General features: G+C 41.0%; 1 protein-coding gene across 1 annotated transcript in view; it reads left to right on the top strand.

The window, feature by feature from the left end:
- Positions 1–17,564, top strand: part of Snx4 (sorting nexin 4) — a 54,123-nt gene that overhangs the window by 9,750 nt on the left and 26,809 nt on the right. The window contains exons 3-6 of the mRNA XM_048346807.1: positions 1,209–1,344; positions 1,420–1,569; positions 3,227–3,274; positions 10,991–11,046. Of these exons, the coding sequence (XP_048202764.1) occupies positions 1,209–1,344; positions 1,420–1,569; positions 3,227–3,274; positions 10,991–11,046 (390 nt within the window). The remainder of the gene's footprint in view (positions 1–1,208; positions 1,345–1,419; positions 1,570–3,226; positions 3,275–10,990; positions 11,047–17,564) is intronic.

Below are 17,564 nucleotides of genomic sequence, written 5' to 3'. Positions count from 1 at the left end.
GCCCTTTTGTTTTAGCTGCTTTCCCAATACAATCTTGTTTTATGCTGGACAAGCCTGGACCGCAATTCTAGTCCATGCTACTGAAATGGCTGGGATCACAGAGGATACCTCTATGTCCAGCTTTTTGTACTGTTGAGATAGGATCTAAAGGAAAACCATGAGCCTTTTGATCTGTCTCTGGAGTAGCTAGGATTACAGGCTTGAGTCACTATGTCTGCTTAGAAAGTATTGGTCTGATAGCTGTTGTCTGTAGTCTACTATAATTTAGTAGACTAGCATTGAATAAGACTAAAGTCACTGGTCTTTAATTACCATTGAGGGTGTGTGTGTGTGTGTGTGTGTGTGTGTGTGTGTGTGTATTTCTGTTCATATGAGATTATCTCCTCTAAAATAGGCATATAATAAAACATATGTGAGTTAAATTACATATCATATAAAACCAATTAGATGCTATTACATAATTCCTGATAGATAATGTAAATGGAGTGTTTTTAGGTGCCAAGAAGTCGTGTGTGTGTGTGTGTGTGTGTGTGTGTGTGTGCGCGTGTGCACTGATAGTAGGTCTTAACTCATGGCTTTATGCTCTTGCTTGTTTTTTTCACTCAAGGCTGGTATTTTACAACTTAGGCCCCACTTCTACTTATAGCTTTTTGCTAATTAATTGGCGGTAAAAGTCTTACAGACTGCTTCCCAAGATGGCTATGTGCCTCAATCCTCAGATCTCAGCCTTCTGAGTAGTTAAGATTACAAGTATGAGCCACCAGCTGGAAGAATTTTTCTGTTAGAAATGTGCTTAGATAGGCCAGTCACCAGTGGTTTACACCTGTAATCCTAGCAACTCGTAAGGCTGAGATTGAGAGGATCAAAGATCTAGACCAGCTTACGCAGCCTCCTGGGTAGCTATGATATAGTGTGAGCCACTGACACCCAGCTTGTATTTTTATTTCTCTCTCCCTCTCTTTTGTGGCCATTCCTGGGACTTGAACTAAGGGCCTGGGCACTGTCCCTGAGCTTCTTTTGCTCAAGGCTAGCACTCTACCACTTGAGCCAAAGTGCTACCTCCAGCCTTTTCTGTTTATTTGGTATTGAGGAATGGAACCCAGGGCTTCATGTATGATAGGTACTCACTCTACCACTAAGCCATATTCCCAGCCCCTTGTATTTTTATTTCCAATGAGAGACATAAGTGGTCTTTGATTCCTTTTCAGGTCAGTTGAGCATGCTGATGGTCAGAGTATCCTAACTGACTCACTGTGGAGGCGATATAGTGAGTTCGAGTTGTTGAGAAATTACCTTTTGGTTTACTATCCACATATTGTTGTGCCGCCTCTACCAGAAAAACGGGTAAGAAGTGAAATGGTAGCAAAGTAGAAGTTCTAAGCACTGAGACTATTCTTAATGATTGTTTTGTGTATGTAGGCAGAATTTGTTTGGCATAAACTTTCTGCTGACAACATGGATCCAGATTTTGTTGAGAGACGGCGGATTGGCTTAGAAAACTTCCTCTTGAGGGTTGCTTCACATCCCATCCTTTGTAGAGACAAAATCTTCTATTTGTTTTTAACACAGGTAATTTTCTTTTAGTCTTTTAAAAATATTCATTTGGATTTAGGTCTCTTGGTTTTAAACATAGAGTACTTGGCTGAGGTGTAGCTTAGTAGCAAAGTGCTTGCTTAGCAATTGCAATGTTCTGGGTTTGATTTCCAGTACAAAAAAGGAAATGAAAAATAAACTTAGAATGCTTACTTTTTTTTTTTTTTTTTTTTTGGTGCCAGTGGGCCTCACACTCTTGGTTTGCTTTTTCACTCAAAACTGTCACATCAGGGGCTGGGAATGTGGTTTAGTGGTAGAGTGCTTGCCTAACATGCATGAAGCTCTGGACTCAATTCCTCAGAACCACATAAACAGAAAAAGCCAGAAGTGGCACTGTGGCTCCAAGTGGTAGGAGTGCTAGCCTTGAGCAAAAGAAGCTCAGGGACATCGCCCAGGCCCTGAGTTCAAGCTCCAGGACTGGCAAAAAAAACCAAAAACTGTCACTTTATCACTTGAGCCACAGCTCCATGTCTAGCTTTTTGCTATTTAATTAGTTTTTTTGTTTTTGTTTTTGTTTTTTTTTTTTGGCCAGTCCTGGGCCTTGGACTCAGGGCCTGAGCACTGTCCCTGGCTTCTTCCCGCTCAAGGCTAGCACTCCGCCACTTGAGCCACAGCGCCGCTTCTGGCCGTTTTCTGTATATGTGGTGCTGGGGAATCGAACCTAGGGCCTCGTGTATCCGAGGCAGGCACTCTTGCCACTAGGCCATATCCCCAGCCCCTTTGCTATTTAATTAGATTTAAGAGTCTTACAGACTTTTCTGCCTGGGCTGGCTTTAACTCTAGGTCCTCAGATCTCAGCCTCCTAAGTAGCTTGTTATATTTGATTTACTATGTTTAGTTTTGAATTTCAAATGGTTGGATTAAGCCAGGCACTGGTGGGTTTATGCCTGTAATCTTAGCTACTCCAAGAGGCTGAGATCTAAGGATCACAGTTCAAAGCCAGCCTGGACAGGAAAGTCTGTGAGATTCTTATCTCCAATTAACTACCAGAAAACTGGAAGTGGAGCTATGGCTCAAAGTGGTAGAGCACTAACCTTGAGCAAAAAAGGAGGGCCCGAGTTCAAGCTCTACGACTGACCCCCCCCCCCAAAAGAAGTTGGATTACATCACTCTGTGGCTAACAGTTTTATGTTTAAGAATATGAAAACTGTATTTTTTATATTATTCAAATTAGATTGAAATTAGTCTTCAATTTTGAAGCTTCTATTTATGAAATATTAGGCTCATGTTACTCTTTTGGAATCCACATTATATATTTTGTTTTATTTTATTTATTTTTGCCAGTCCTGGGGCTTGAACTCAGGGCCTGAGCATTGTCTGTGGCTTCTTTTTGCTCAAGGCTAGCATAGCACTCTGCCACTTGAGCCACAGTGCCACTTCTGGCCGTTTTCTATATTCCTGGTGCTGGGGAATTGAACCCAGGGCTTCATGTATACGAGGCCAGCACTCTTGCCACTAGGCCATATTCCCAGCTCCTATATGCTTAATTTTAAAGTGAAAAAAAATTTCACTGTCCCAACCTCCTTTGAAATAAGAACAAAATGATAGGTATTAAGTTTATTTGATGTGGGATAGTATATAGGGATTGTTCGACTTTGCAGTAATGATTTCTGAAATGAGCTTTAATTTTCAGGAAGGTAACTGGAAGGAGACTGTCAACGAAACTGGGTTTCAGCTGAAGGTAAGACTATTTGGGCAAAGCAATTTGCTACCCCCCCCCCCTTTATGTTTGCCGGCATGTTACCTTGCACTTACTGGGTACCTTCCATTAACTTTTGAATGAATGAATACTGGGATTCAGCTTTATATTTATCATTTGTAAAGCTGCCTAAGAAACACTGCAATCCACTTTTGATTTGTGTGATTTTAGCTACTTGGACTATAATGGGCACGTTTGTTAATTCTACTTAGGAAAACATTTTGAATCAGTAATTTAAATACAGACTAGTCCCATAGTATATTTAGTACTTTTCTATCTTTATTCCTTCTGTCCTCCATATTATTTACTCCTATGCCTTGCACAGTTGTTCCCTTTATCAGAAAAGAGACTTGGATGATGCAGCATTGGATTTTCCAGCATTAGTAGACTAAAGGTCTCCTACTTCTTGGTCATGAAAAGTTGAAATACTCAACCTTTCAACCTGCATATAATATGAGACAAAAAAATGGCTCACATGATAATAGTAGTAGTAGTAGATTCAGTCATGAGAAACAAAATGTATTCAGTCATTTAATAACTGTCTCCTAAAACTTATGCATTGGCTTCAAAATATTTGAAATATGGTACCAAAAAAAAAAAACTAGAAAATTACTTTCCTGCAAGGAAACATAATTCATTCTTTAATTCTATCCTTGAGTTACTCTGATTTGTATTTGTTAAATATTTTTAAAAAGGACAGATACACTTCCAAAAAGTAGAAGTTTTTAAAAAAAATTGTAATTTATCACTTTATGGCACTCAGAGGGAATGTTAAAATTTTATTTAGGGATGGATTTGAAATAAAAATTTTAGAAATGATTTATATTTTAATAGGGTTGCTGAGATATTGTCTCAGATATTCTAAGATATTTTAGAAGCTAATTAGGAAAAGAAAATTAAAATACACATGTTTTGGTGAATTCTCTTTATGTAATGCACAATTAAAAAATTAATCATTGATTTAGTCATTAGTCAGTTTATCTCAGGTTTGTCATTGAATGTAGTTTTGAGCTATAACTTCAGTGATCTTGAAGAAAGCTTCTGAATTTTCCATTGTTATAGACTATACAGTTGACAACTGTGATCTCATTGATAGGTACTTTTTTTTTTTGCCTGTCTTGGGGCTTGACCTGGACACTGTCCCTAAGCTTCTTTTGCTCAAGGCTAGCACTCTACCACTTGAGCCACAGCACCACTTGTAGCTTTTTTTTTTTTTTCCCAGTCCTGGGTCTTGGACTCAGGGCCTGAGCACTGTCCATGGCTTCTTTTTTACTCACATGAGCCACAGCGCCACTTCCGGCTTTTTTCTATACATGTGGTGCTAGGGAATCAAACCTAGGGCATCATGTATGGAAGGTAAGCACTCTACCACTAGCCCATGTTCCCAGCCCACTTGTAGCTTTTTCTGTGTATGTGATACTGAGGAATGGAACCCAGGGCTTCATGCATGCTAGGCAAGCACTCTACCGCAAAGCCACATTCCCAGCTGGAGGAAGTGGACCAGAAATAAGATGTATGGACAGAATTCAGAAACCAATTTGTCTTGATTTATTCCTCATTTTGTTACAGTGTTTGTTTTTAATCCTTCTTTTCCTCAAGGAAGTGGGCCCATTTTGGACAACCCTACATATATGTATGCATATATGTACACATATGGGGTTCTCTATTTACATGTAGTTATATAGTGTCACATTTCACTTATCAGGAGGACTGATTACAGTAGAAAAATGAGATTTAAGCCAAACTGACTTCTGAGATGTTCAAATGAAGGTTACCATTATATCTTTAGTTCTCTCAAGTAGGCCCAATTTTAATTTTATTATAGTTATATAATACTATATTATAGTTATAGTTATTCAGATAATGTGTTTTAGTGGTCCATAGGGTACTGATGACTCACATTTGTAATCCTATCCACTCAGGAGGCTGAGATCTGAGGATCATGGTTCTAAGCCAGCCTGGGCAGGAATGTTTATGAGACTATCTCATAAAGTAACCACCAAAAAGTTGGAAGTGGAGGTGTGGCTCAAGTGGTGGATCACCAGCCTTGAGTGAAAAAGCTCAGGGACAGCGTCTAAGCCCTGAGTTCAAACTCACACTGGCACACACACACACAAAACAAGTACCACTGTGTTTAGGGGCAGTATGGTGTGGTAATAGTGATGATGAGAACTAGGCCTGAAAGACTATGAGGATCAGATACCATGACGGCTGCATGGCTCCCCAGGGCTGTGATGCAGGGCAGATGGATTCAGAAATAATTGTTTATGTTAGTTACCTACAAATTACAAGGGAAAGTATAATTGCTAGGTCCTGGTGGCTCACATCTATATTAGCTACCCAGGAGGCTGAGGTCCAGAGGATCACTGTTTGAATACATCTTGGACAGAATTGTCTTTGAGGCTCCATCTCCAATTCATCAGCTAACGGTTGGAGGTGTGACTCAATTTGTAGAGTGCTAAGCTGGATGAGACCCAGGCCTTGTGTTTAAACCTGGTAGCAGCAGAAAAAAGAATGTGAAATTATTCTTGCTGAGTTTTCTTAATTCAGTGGACATCCCAGATATCAGCATGATTTGTTCAGAATGCCAAATATACTAATTTAGCCTAAAACATGACAACTATTTCTCTGAAGAGATAGAATCTCTTCTTAGGAAGATAACTTTTTAATGTTTTTACTTTTGGCACAGGAATTGAACCTAATCCTTATACATGCAAGGCACATAAATCTGTGTTATACACTCCAGCCAAGAATTTTAAGAATGTCCAAAATGATAAAGGCAAAAAATCCCCAAACTCGGCCTGGGGATATGGCCTAGTGGCAAGAGAGCTTGCCTCATGTACATGAGGCCCTGGGTTCGATTCCCCAGCACCACATATACAGAAAATGGCCAGAAGTGGCGCTGTGGCTCAAGTGGCAGAGTGCTAGCCTTGAGCAAAAGGATGCCAGGGACAGTGCTCGGGCCCTGAGTCCAAGGCCCAGGACTGGCCAAAAAAACCCTCACATTTTTGGAATCTAAAGCAGTGGATATTTGACTATCATTGCCATCATATGTGTTTAGTATGAGCTTCTTAAGTACTCTACTATAATTATACTGTTTTATGTATTGCTTCAGTACCTTTGAGATTGATTAGTCACTGTTTTTTTTAAGTGAAGGCTATAAGCATGAACAACCAGTTTTTAAAATCATTACCAATTATTGGCATTCTTCAGTTTTTGAATAGTTTTGTTGATACTCTTATTGTGGAACTAGAGCATTTATCCCCAGCATAGTGAACATATAAACTGTTTTTATTACAAAGTAACATTTTTTAACTCAACTCAGTTCTACATGCTCAAATCTCAGATGAATGCAGGCTGACTCAGAAGAATCTAGAGCCCTGTCTCGCTTGCACAGCGATTGCCACACCCAAAAGTCTTGGTCCCTTAGGAGCTCTGCTGGCCTCTATATTGCATTGGACCGCCACGAGGGGTGATGTGAAGGCGCCAAATGCTAAGTGCCTGCAATGCCAAGTTCTCTCCTAGTGTGGATATAGTAAGAAATGAGCTCGAAACATAACATAAATCCTATGTTCTTATAGAGTTTATAATTCAGAAGTTACTGGCATGAAAGTATTTCTATTATATACACTTAAAAATATTAGTGAGTGACATCAAGGGGGAAAAGCATCATCAATATGACAATAGGGACTTTTCAGGAATTACCTGTTTCCATAAAACTTATTGTCTAAATGGACTCATTTTGAGGATAAAAAGGGTTGCTACTAAAAATGAGACTAGGATCTGAACATTAACCAGGACTGTTGTGGGTCCTGAGATAATGTTTCAGCTGAGATATGAATGGTAAGATGCAGGGCCTTACTACCTCCTGTGTAATCCCCTTTCACCCTCATGCGTAAGCTGCCCTTCCCGCAAGTGGCAAAGCTGGAGTGAGGGCTACGTGCAAGCCTTGGCGTGTGTGGCCGTGAGACGCCGCCCTCCTCCTCACTTGCTAAGAATAAGGAGGCAGAGGCAGGACATGCGGGAAAACTTCTGGGAATTCCACCGGTTTTACTCAGGGAGGGGTTTCTATGACAGTAATGGCGGCAGGAAGGGGAGGGACTAACTGGATACTAGCAATAGGCTGATGAGCTGTCCATCACAGTGATGTCATGGAACTTCCCCTATGGGCAGTCATCACATCCCACAGGTCCGCCCCCTGGGCCTGGACCGGTGCCATTTTGACACAATCGTGGCTGAGGCGGAAGGCGGGGCTGGTTTGCTACCTCTTCTGGTACCAGCCACGGGGCTGGGAGAAGGGGGCAGTCTCTCAGGACCCCTCCCCTCAATGCCAAGCCATGCCCCAACAATAAGAAGCCTACACTGGGAGTCAACCTGAGAAGCCAAGGAAGAACAAAGAGAAAGAGGAGAGCCAGTAGCAATTTACTAGGCAAAGTTTGAGGGAAGAGAAACAAAGCAAATACAAATATTGTCCGTCCACCTTCTCTGCACCAGAATGGCTTTTATTTGGCTCTGACAGGGTAACTGATAGTCAAGAAACAGATGAACAGGGCTGGGGATATAGCCTAGTGGCAAGAGTGCCTGCCTCGGATATACGAGGCCCTAGGTTCGATTCCCCAGCACCACATATACAGAAAACGGCCAGAAGCGGCGCTGTGGCTCAAGTGGCAGAGTGCTAGCCTTGAGCGGGAAGAAGCCAGGGACAGTGCTCAGGCCCTGAGTCCAAGGCCCAGGACTGGCCAAAAAAAAAAAAAAAAAAAGAAACAGATGAACATATGATATTTCAGATAGTGCTGTTTTAAAGCTATAAAACAGTATAGTATGGAACAATGACAGGTTAGAGGGCATTTTTAGGTGATTAATGGTGAGTTTGAGTTGTGGATGGTAGCTTATCAGATTTGGAAGCTCAGGTAGTTTTTCAGATATTTAGCTTTGGGGCAAGTTTCTGGTTCTATTACTTTTTAAGCAGTTTTCCTTTTTTGTGGAATCTTGTAAAATAAGCAGATTGAGTTGGGTGTGGTGATACACCTAACTTGACAATGTGTTTGATAAACAAAGGTTAGGATGGTTACTTTATACATTTGTTTGGCTTCTAAACCGGTGTTGCTAAAAATCAAAAACCAATTTGGTAGTATTAGAAAGTAGGTTTGAGAAAAGATAGAAATGAGAATTTTCATTTTTAATGAACTTTCGTCTTTAGAGAATCATGTTTTCACATGACCAAAGTCACTAACATTTGTGACATTGTTGGCTGTTCAGTAATACTAATACAGTGGGTGCCCTGAATTCGAAGGTGCTTTTATTTGCAAATTTGTTCACATGCTCATTTGTCCATGAAGTGTAAGAAATAAAATATGGAGGGCTTGGGCTGGGAATATGGCCTAGTGGTAAAGTACTCCCCTTGTATACATGAAGCCCTGGGTTCGATTCCTCAGCACCACATACATAGAAAAAGCCAGAAGTGGTGCTGTGGCTCAAGTGGTAGAGTGCTAGCCTTGAGCAAAAAGAAGCCAGGGACAGTGCGCTCAGGCCCTGAGTTCAAGCCCCAGGACTGGCAAGAAAAAAAAAAAAGAACAAAAATATTTAAAATATTGATTTTAAAATAAGAGAATCACCTAAACTCAGCAATAGAGTAAGTGGAGTTCTAGGAGACTGGGCTTTTGGAGGAGTATACTGGTTACATTTGGTTTTATTATTTTAGTCAAGTAATATAGAATGTCCTAGTAGTTTATATTGTTTGCTTTATTATTTGAGAGTATTTGTAATTGTAAGTTGAAAACTAGAATAATACAAAATTTGAAGTTGGTACTTTTTTTGGCAGTACTGGGGTTTGAACTCAGGGCCTCACGCTTGGTAGCCAAGTGCTCTGCCACTTGAGCTGTACCTCTAGCCCACTGGTAGAGATTTTTGAAACCAAACTATGTTTTGAAACTGACTCCTAGTTGAGCTAACTTTATAATAGACACTGTAATTCCTTTACTTTGGATGGAAAAGTTATTTGATTGGCTTTTTCTTTTTTTTTTTTTTGCCAGTCCTGGGGCTTGAACTCAGGGCCGGGGCGCTGTCCCTGAGTTTCTTTTGCTCAAGTCTAGCACTCTATCACTTGAACCACAGCACTACTTCCAGCTTTTTCTGTTTATGTAGTACTGAGGAATCGAACCACGGCTTCATGCATGCTAGGCACTGTACCACTAAGCCACATTCTTAGCTCCCCCACCCTCTTTTTCTTTTTCTTAATTCCTCCTCCTCCTCCTCCTCCTCCTCCTCCTCCTCCTCCTCCTCCTCCTCCTCCTCCTTCTCCTCCTCCTCCTCCTCCTCCTCCTCCTCCTCCCTCCTCCCTCCTCCCTCCTCTTCCTCCTCCTCCTCCTCCTGCTCCTCCCCCTCCTCCTCCCCCCCCCTTTTTTTTTGTCAGTCCTGGGCCTTGGACTCCGGGTCTGAGCACTGTCCCTGGCTTCTTTTTGCTCAAGGCTAGCACTCTGCCACTTGAGCCACAGTGCCACTTCTTGCCGTTTTCTATATATGTGGTGCTTGGGAATCGAACCCAGGGCTTCAGTATATGAGGCAAGCACTCTTGCCACTAGGCCATATTCCCAGCCCTTTCTTTTCTTTTTTTTTCTTTTTTTTTTTTGCCAGTTCTGGGCCTTGGACTCAGGGCCTGAGCACTGTCCCTGGCTTCTTTTTGCTCAAGGCTAGCACTCTGCCACTTGAGCCACAGTGCCACTTCTGGCCGTTTTCTATATATGTGGTGCTTGGGAATCAAACCCAGGGCTTCAGTATATGAGGCAAGCACTCTTGCCACTAGGCCATATTCCCAGCCCTTTCTTTTCTTTTTTTTTCTTTTTTTCTTTTTTTTTTTTTTTTTTTACCAGTTCTGGGCCTTGGACTCAGGGCCTGAGCACTGTCCCTGGCTTCTTTTTGCTCAAGGCTAGCACTCTGCCACTTGAGCCACAGCGCCACTTCTGGCCGTTTTCTGTATATGTGGTGCTGGGGAATCGAACCCAGGGCCTCATGTATACGAGGCAAGCACTCTTGCCACTAGGCCATACCCCAGCTCCCCTTTCTTTTCTTTTTTTTGGCCAGTCCTGGGCCTTGAACTCAGGGCCTGAGCACTGTCCCTGGCTTCTTTTTGCTCAAGGCTAGCACTCTGCCACTTGAGCCACAGCGCCACTTCTGGCCGTTTTCTGTATATGTGGTACTGGGGAATCGAGCCCAGGGCCTCATGTATACAAGGCCAGCACTCTTGCCACTAGGCCATATCCCCAGCCCCCCTTTCTTTTCTTTTTAAATGAGAACTTTGGATAAGATTTGGGTACGGTACAGGTATGTTTTATGCAGTGGAATTACTGTTTAATATATACACTGTTATCTAGAAATAAGTTAAAATGTTAAAGTGATGAGCTGTTATAACATTTTCTGCTAGTTAGAAAGTAATTTGATGTCATCTAGCTTGTTTGTGTGGTATAAAATTATTTTAATGCAGATATTTCCACATTATTGGTATATACAGTTGTAATTTCTAACATTTGTGGTGTGCTCAAAAGTAACACTAAGTCCTTCTTTTTTAGATATATTTGATATGTTTGCAACAATTGATATGAAGAAACTGTACTTGAGCTTTAACTCTAAAGAGAAAGTGAACTGTTTGAATCTTATACCCTGAAATGTAATTGTATTAAGTGAACAAATTATTTTTTCCAGGCAGACTCCAGGTTAAAAGCGCTTAATGCAACATTCAGAGTGAAAAACCCAGACAAGTAAGGTTTTGTTTTCATAACAGTTACAATGTTTTGAATGGTGCCTTTAAGTCTATTTAATTTTTCATTTCTGAATGTATGCACTTTATATGCAAAATATTTTATGTAGTAATTCACATTTAATAAATCTTTTGAATCTAAAACTGATTTTGAAATTTGGCAACTTAATTGGGTTTAAGATTGTAAGTATTTGAAATTTTAGAATTCAAACTTCTTTTTCCTAGAAGGATTCATTAAATATTGAAGGTGTTAAAAAAAGAGGAAAATAATTTTAATTTTGTAGTTTTTCTTGTATCATTTTGCTTGTCAAATATGCTCAGAGCTTAAGAAAATTACATATTCTATATAATAACAATCTTCTTTGTATACTAAGAAAATGATAGATAAATATACGCTTGCATAATAATTTCATAGAGATGTAATTATAGGACAAGTACTTGACATCACTATTGTCAGTTGGTGGTTTGTGAGAACATTTCTGTATGGAAGCCAGTGTATTCAGAAATGACTCATTGAATAAACCTTAGATACTGGAGTTTTAGGCTTTACTTCTCTAAATTTGTTGGTGAGTTTAGGCTCTTTTTATAGTCCTTTAACATAGCAGTTTAGTTGGGTTAGTGGAATTTTGTTTTGTTTTGCTTTGGTGCCAAGGCTTCAATCCAGGACCTCTGTATTTTTTGTTTTCCCTATTCACAGCTGACATTCTACCACTTGTGCTACACCTCCAGTTCTGGCTTTTTACAATTAATTGGAAATAAGACTCTTTGTCAGATTTGTCTGCCAGTGCTGGCTTCAAGTTGAGATCCTTAGATCTCAGCTTTCTGAGCAGCTAGCTAAAATTACACTTCACTGGCAGCAAGCCAGGTAAAGGAGGTTTTCTCTTAGAAATGTGCTTAGACAGGCCAGACACTAGTGGTTCACACCTGCAATCCTAGCTACTAGATTGAGAAGATTGAAGTTCCTGACCAGCTTAGGCAGAAAAGTTCAAGAGACCTCTTCTCCATGAAGAGCTGGAGGAGACAAGTGCTTGCTTTTCTATCTAGGACAGGAAGCCTAGCACAGGTAGGTCTCACCAAGGTGAGACCCTATCTAAAAAATAACAAACAAAAAGAGGGTGTGTGAGGCTGAATAGTTTAGCCACATGCATGCATGAGCATAGGACAATGAAACCTGTTGAAATTGTTTTCAGAAGGGAGAGTGGGATTGGGAGAGTGATGGAGGGGATGAGGCTGATAGGGATACATTGTTTACATGCCTGGAAATGTCAGGATGAGATCTTCCTTTTCCAAACAACTAATGTGTGCTGATAAAAACAAAAAAAACAGTAAATAGTCAGGACTGGAGGCATGGCTCAGCATGCTTAAAAAGTACTGGCCCTGAGTTCAAACCCTAGTAACATCCTCACCCCCAGCTCCCAAAAAGAAATATGCTTAAACAGATGAGACGTTTCTTTTTCCAGGGACCAAATTTGCATAGGTTTTTAAACATTTTCCAGTGGTATAATTGCTTATCAAACAAAAGCTAATTTTGTACATTTTGATGATCTGTCATGCCTGACTTTATGAACTGTTACATATTAACAATAATGTCTCAGATCCCCTCCCTACTACCTCTCACATACTGGGCAGTGCTCTTGTCACTGAGCTATGTCCTCAGCATCTTGATTTTCACTATGGGTTTTGAATATAGAATGAATATAAAAACTTTTTTTTGTTTTGTTTTTGTTGCCAGTCCTGGGGTGTGGACTCAGGACCTGAGCACTGTCCCTGGCTTCTTTTTGCTCAAGGCTAGCACTCTACCTCTTGAGCCACAGCTCCACTTCCAGTTTTTTTCTATATATGTGGTGCTGAGGAATCGAACCCAGGGCTTCATGTATATGACGCAAGCACTCTACCACTAGGCCATATTCCCAGCAACATCTTACTATGTAATCCAGGCTGGCCTCAAACTCATAATACTCCTGCCTCAACCTACTGAGTGCTGGAATTAAAGATAGGTGTCACCAGGCCCAGTATAAATGAATATTTAAAGTTTTGGTAATTATGAAGTTGTGATGGTAACCATTGTTCTGTTCGGTTGCATTTTATAATAGGCTTTAGTTTTAGAGCAGTTTTAAGTTCACAGCAGAACTAAGTAGGAAGCAGAATTCTGTAACCTTTCTTTTCCTCTTCTCCTTCACAACTTCCCCTTCTATCCACATCCCAGACCAGAGTGCTGAATCTATTACACTCAATAAACTGTATATTGACATAGCATTATTACTCAAAGCTCATCCTGTGTGTTACAGTTCCCTCTTGTTGGACATTTTGCAGTTTTGGAATGAAATGTGTCCACTCTTCTTGTACTTTACAAAAATAGTTTTGTTGTCTAAAACCCCTCTATGCTCCACCTGTTCATCCTGTCCTCTCAGCTACAACCATCATTGATCTGTTTACTGCTTCCACAGTTTTTCCTTTATAAGAATGTCATATCTCATAGTAGAGGTAGTCTTTCACATGACCTTCATTTACTAGGTAATTTGTATTTAAGTTCTCACTGAGGTTTTTATAAATATTGTCAGGCAAGGCATCTAAGGTATTCGGTTGATTAAGAACTAAAATTATCAGTCATCTTCAATGAATGCTTTGGAAAACTTAAGCTAAGTTTTTGAATTTGGTGGGTGTACATGTATAAGAGGTTCAAGTTGGCACTGTTCTCTTTTATTGATACTTTAATATTAACCTTTTGTTAATATTTTCATTAAATATTTTATCAACTGAAATTTTTATTTTATGATCTTCTGAGGTTATCTGATTTGCTTTTTTACTATGCATATTTTGTATAGAATTTTAAGAGTAATATCATAAGATATTACCAAGGCAGTTTTTGCCTTTATATTCTTCTTAAAGTATCTCTAAAATTAGCTGTAAAAATTGTCTTAAATTCTTAAAAAGAGAATTATCTACATTGGTCACTGTTACAATAGATTGTGTGTGTGTGTGTGTGTGTGCATGTGTATGTGTGCGCGCCAGTATTGTGGCTTGCACTCAGGCTAGGGCACGGCCCTTAAGCTTTTTCACTGAAGGTTGGCACTCTACTACTTGAGCCACGGCTCTTCTCCCAGCTTTTTTGTGGTTAGTTAGAGATAAGATTGTCATTGACTTTACTGCCTGATCCTGATATCAGCCCCTTGAGTAGCTGAGATCACAGGAGGAAGTCATTGGCCCCTGACTTATAATAGAATCTTTTTTTTTTTTTTTGTCAGTCATGGGGCTTGAACTCAGGGCCTGGGTGCTGTCCCTGAGCTTTTTCACTCAAAGGTAGTGCTCTACCACTCTGAGCCATGCTTCTAGTTTTCTGATGGTAAATTGGAGATAAGAAAGACTCTCTCAGACTTTCCTGTCTTGGCTGCCTTTGAACCATGATCCTTGGATCTCAGCCTCCTGAGTACCCAAGTTTACAGGCACAAACCACTGGTGCCCAGCTATAATAGATTCTTTTTTTTTTTTTTTTTTTTTTTTTTTTGGCCAGTCCTGGGGCTTGGACTCAGGGTCTGAGCACTGTCCCTGGCTTCTTTTTGCTCAAAGCTAGCAATCTGCCACTTGAGCCACAGCGCCACTTCTGGCCATTTTCTGTATATGTGGTGCTGGGGAATCAAACCCAGGGCCTCATGTATATAAGTCAGGCACTCTTGCCACTAGGCCATATCCCCAGCCCCTATAATAGATTCTTTTTTTTGCCAGTCCTGGGCCTTGGACTCAGGGCCTGAGCGCTGTCCCTGGCTTCTTTATGCTCAAGGCTAGCACTCTGCCACTTGAGCCACAGCGCCACTCCTGGCCGTTTTCTGTATATGTGGTGCTGGGGAATTGAACCCAGGGCTTCGTGTATACGAGGCAAGCACTCTTGCCACTAGGCCATATTCCCAGCCCCTATACTAGATTCTTAGTATATAGAATCTTTGTACTAGGTCTAACTGGCTCAATAGATTATGATTAATAGCACTATTAAGATATACAGGGTTTGGAGGTGTGGCTCAGTTGGTAGACTGCTAGACAGTTAGTGAAACCTCAGGTACTGATTTTGAGTCCTGGTCACTGGGGAAAAAAAGGAAAGATAGTGGGGCTGGGAATATGGCTTAGTGGTAGAGCCCTTGTTTCCATTCCTCAGCACCACATATATAGAAAAAGCTGGAAGTGGCGCTGTGGCTCAAGTGGTAGAGTGCTAGCCTTGAGCAGAAAGAAGTCAAGGATAGTGCTCAGGACCTGAGTTCAAGCCCCAGGATTGGCAAAAAACAAAACAAAACAAAAAGGAAAGATAGTATACATAAAAAATCTTACTCTTGGGCTGGGAATATGGCCTAGTGGCAAGAGTGCTTGCCTCCTATACAGGAAGCCCTGGGTTCGATTCCTCAGCATCACATATATTAAAAAAAAAAAAAAAAAGGCCAGACGTGGTGCTGTGGTACAAGTGGCAGAGTGCTAGTCTTGAGCCAAAAATAAAAAAAATAAAAGAAGCCAGGGACAGTGCTGAGGCCCTGAGTCCAAGGCCCAGGACTGGCCAAAAAAAAAAAAAAAAAAATCTTACTCTTGCTGGTGGCAATGGATGGGTGGATGGATGGATGGATAGGTACATATTACCCCCAATCCTGGGGCTTGAACTCAGTGCCTCAGCACTGTCCCTGAGCTTTTTGGTTTAAGGCAAGCACTCTACCACTTTAGCTACAGTGCCACTTCTGGCTTTTTCATAGTAGTTTATTGGAGATAAGAGTCTCACAGACTTTCCTGCCCGGGCTAGCTTTGAACCACTATCCTCAGATCTCAGCCTCCTGAGTTGCTAGGATTACAGGTGCCTGGCTCATGTTTTTGTTTTTTTTTTTTTTTGGCCAGTCCTGGGCCTTGGACTCAGGGCCTGAGCACTGTCCCTGGCATCCTTTTTGCTCAAGGCTAGCACTCTGCCACTTGAGCCACAGCGCCACTTCTGGCCATTTTCTGTATATGTGGTGCTGGGGAATTGAACCCAGCTCTTTAGCCACTAGGCCATGTCCCCAGCTCCTCATTTTTTTTTTCTTGCATGTTTATCTGTCCCCAAACTCAGCTGTTAAAAGCAGCTAGAAGACCGAGAGCTTCTACTTGTGTGTGGCCTATGCTTTGTAAATGCCTTTGCCTTGCAATAATGGTATATTTTTCTTTTTTTGACTTTTAATATTTTATTTGATTCACTGAACACTATGTCACATCACTTGAACAATTCATAAATAAAAAATTGAGACACTTGACATTCTCATTATAGATGTTCTATAATTGTGTATTATATTATTCTCCATTATATTTCTGTTCTTTTTTGGTGTATGTTTTTTCCACTACAGGACACCTCCATTTGTTTATTAATATTATTTCCTTTTTTCCCCAAACTGTCAGGTGTAGTAACCTTTGTACTATTTCTTCACCTCAGTGTACTACCATTGTAGTATATTAAAATACAAGCAAGAAAATTCAGTGTTGCTGCTGTAGAATATTAAAAATACATGAATGTACCAACATATAATGTTAAATAGTGGAGTAACTCATTTGAGGAAATATAAAATTTTCCCTAAAAAAAAATCAAAAGAATTATGAAAATTCCTCTATAAATCAGTATAAGAATATATCAGAAAATAATATAATGAGTATGCTAATATGGAAGTAATTTATAAAAGAGCATCACTAACACATTATGCTAAAATAAAACTATTCTATCACTCCCAATCTTCTTTTTTTTTTTTGCCAGTCCTGGGCTTAGACTCAGGACCTGAGCACTGTCCCTGGCTTCTTTTTGCTCAAGGCTAGCACTCTGCCACTTGAGCCACAGCACCACTTCTGGCCGTTTTCTATATATGTGGTACTGGGGAATTGAACCTAGGGCTTCATGTATAGGAGGCAAGCACTCTTGCCACTAGGCCATATTCCCAGCCCACTCCCGATCTTCTTTTGTGAAGAATTTATTCTTAACAATAAACATCACACAGCCCCTTTGCTAACAACCAATGGAATATTAGGTGTCCCTAGAGTTTGGACCTCCTCCCAGCAGCCTCTGCCCTGTCTGGCCTCCAGTTCCCTTCCGACCTCTCATTGTAACACGGCCTGAGAGAATGCCACCCAGCTGCCATATCCCAAAGTATGTCAAAGAAGACAGGAGCCCGCTTCTCTAGGAGGTGCCTTCCAGGTCTTTAGATGGTAATTATCTCCTACTCATCATCTGTATCAGTCTGGAGAAGAAAGGGAATGAGGGATCATTGTCCAAGCTTGCAAGCTCTTCCTGGTGCTGGGTCTTGGGGGGCGGTGGCACAGTCTGCTCTGTGGTGGGGTTGTCTAGGGTGCGAGGCATGTCAAGCTTCTCCTTGGGCATGCTCCTTCAAAACCTTTTTGCTCTTCCCTGACTTCCATCTCCTTGGGCCTCCACAGGTCTGAAATGGCATCGGCAGCAGGAGTCTGGTGTCTGCCAGCTTCTCGCCCTGGCACTGTATGCCTTCACCTGCAAGGCGCAACAGCACTCCTGCAGCT

Source organism: Perognathus longimembris, chromosome 5 (assembly GCF_023159225.1).
Source record: "Perognathus longimembris pacificus isolate PPM17 chromosome 5, ASM2315922v1, whole genome shotgun sequence".
In the NCBI taxonomy this organism is placed as follows: Eukaryota; Metazoa; Chordata; class Mammalia; order Rodentia; family Heteromyidae; genus Perognathus; species Perognathus longimembris.
Note: the sequence above shows the minus strand (reverse complement) of the source record. Positions and strands in the feature narration are given on the sequence as shown.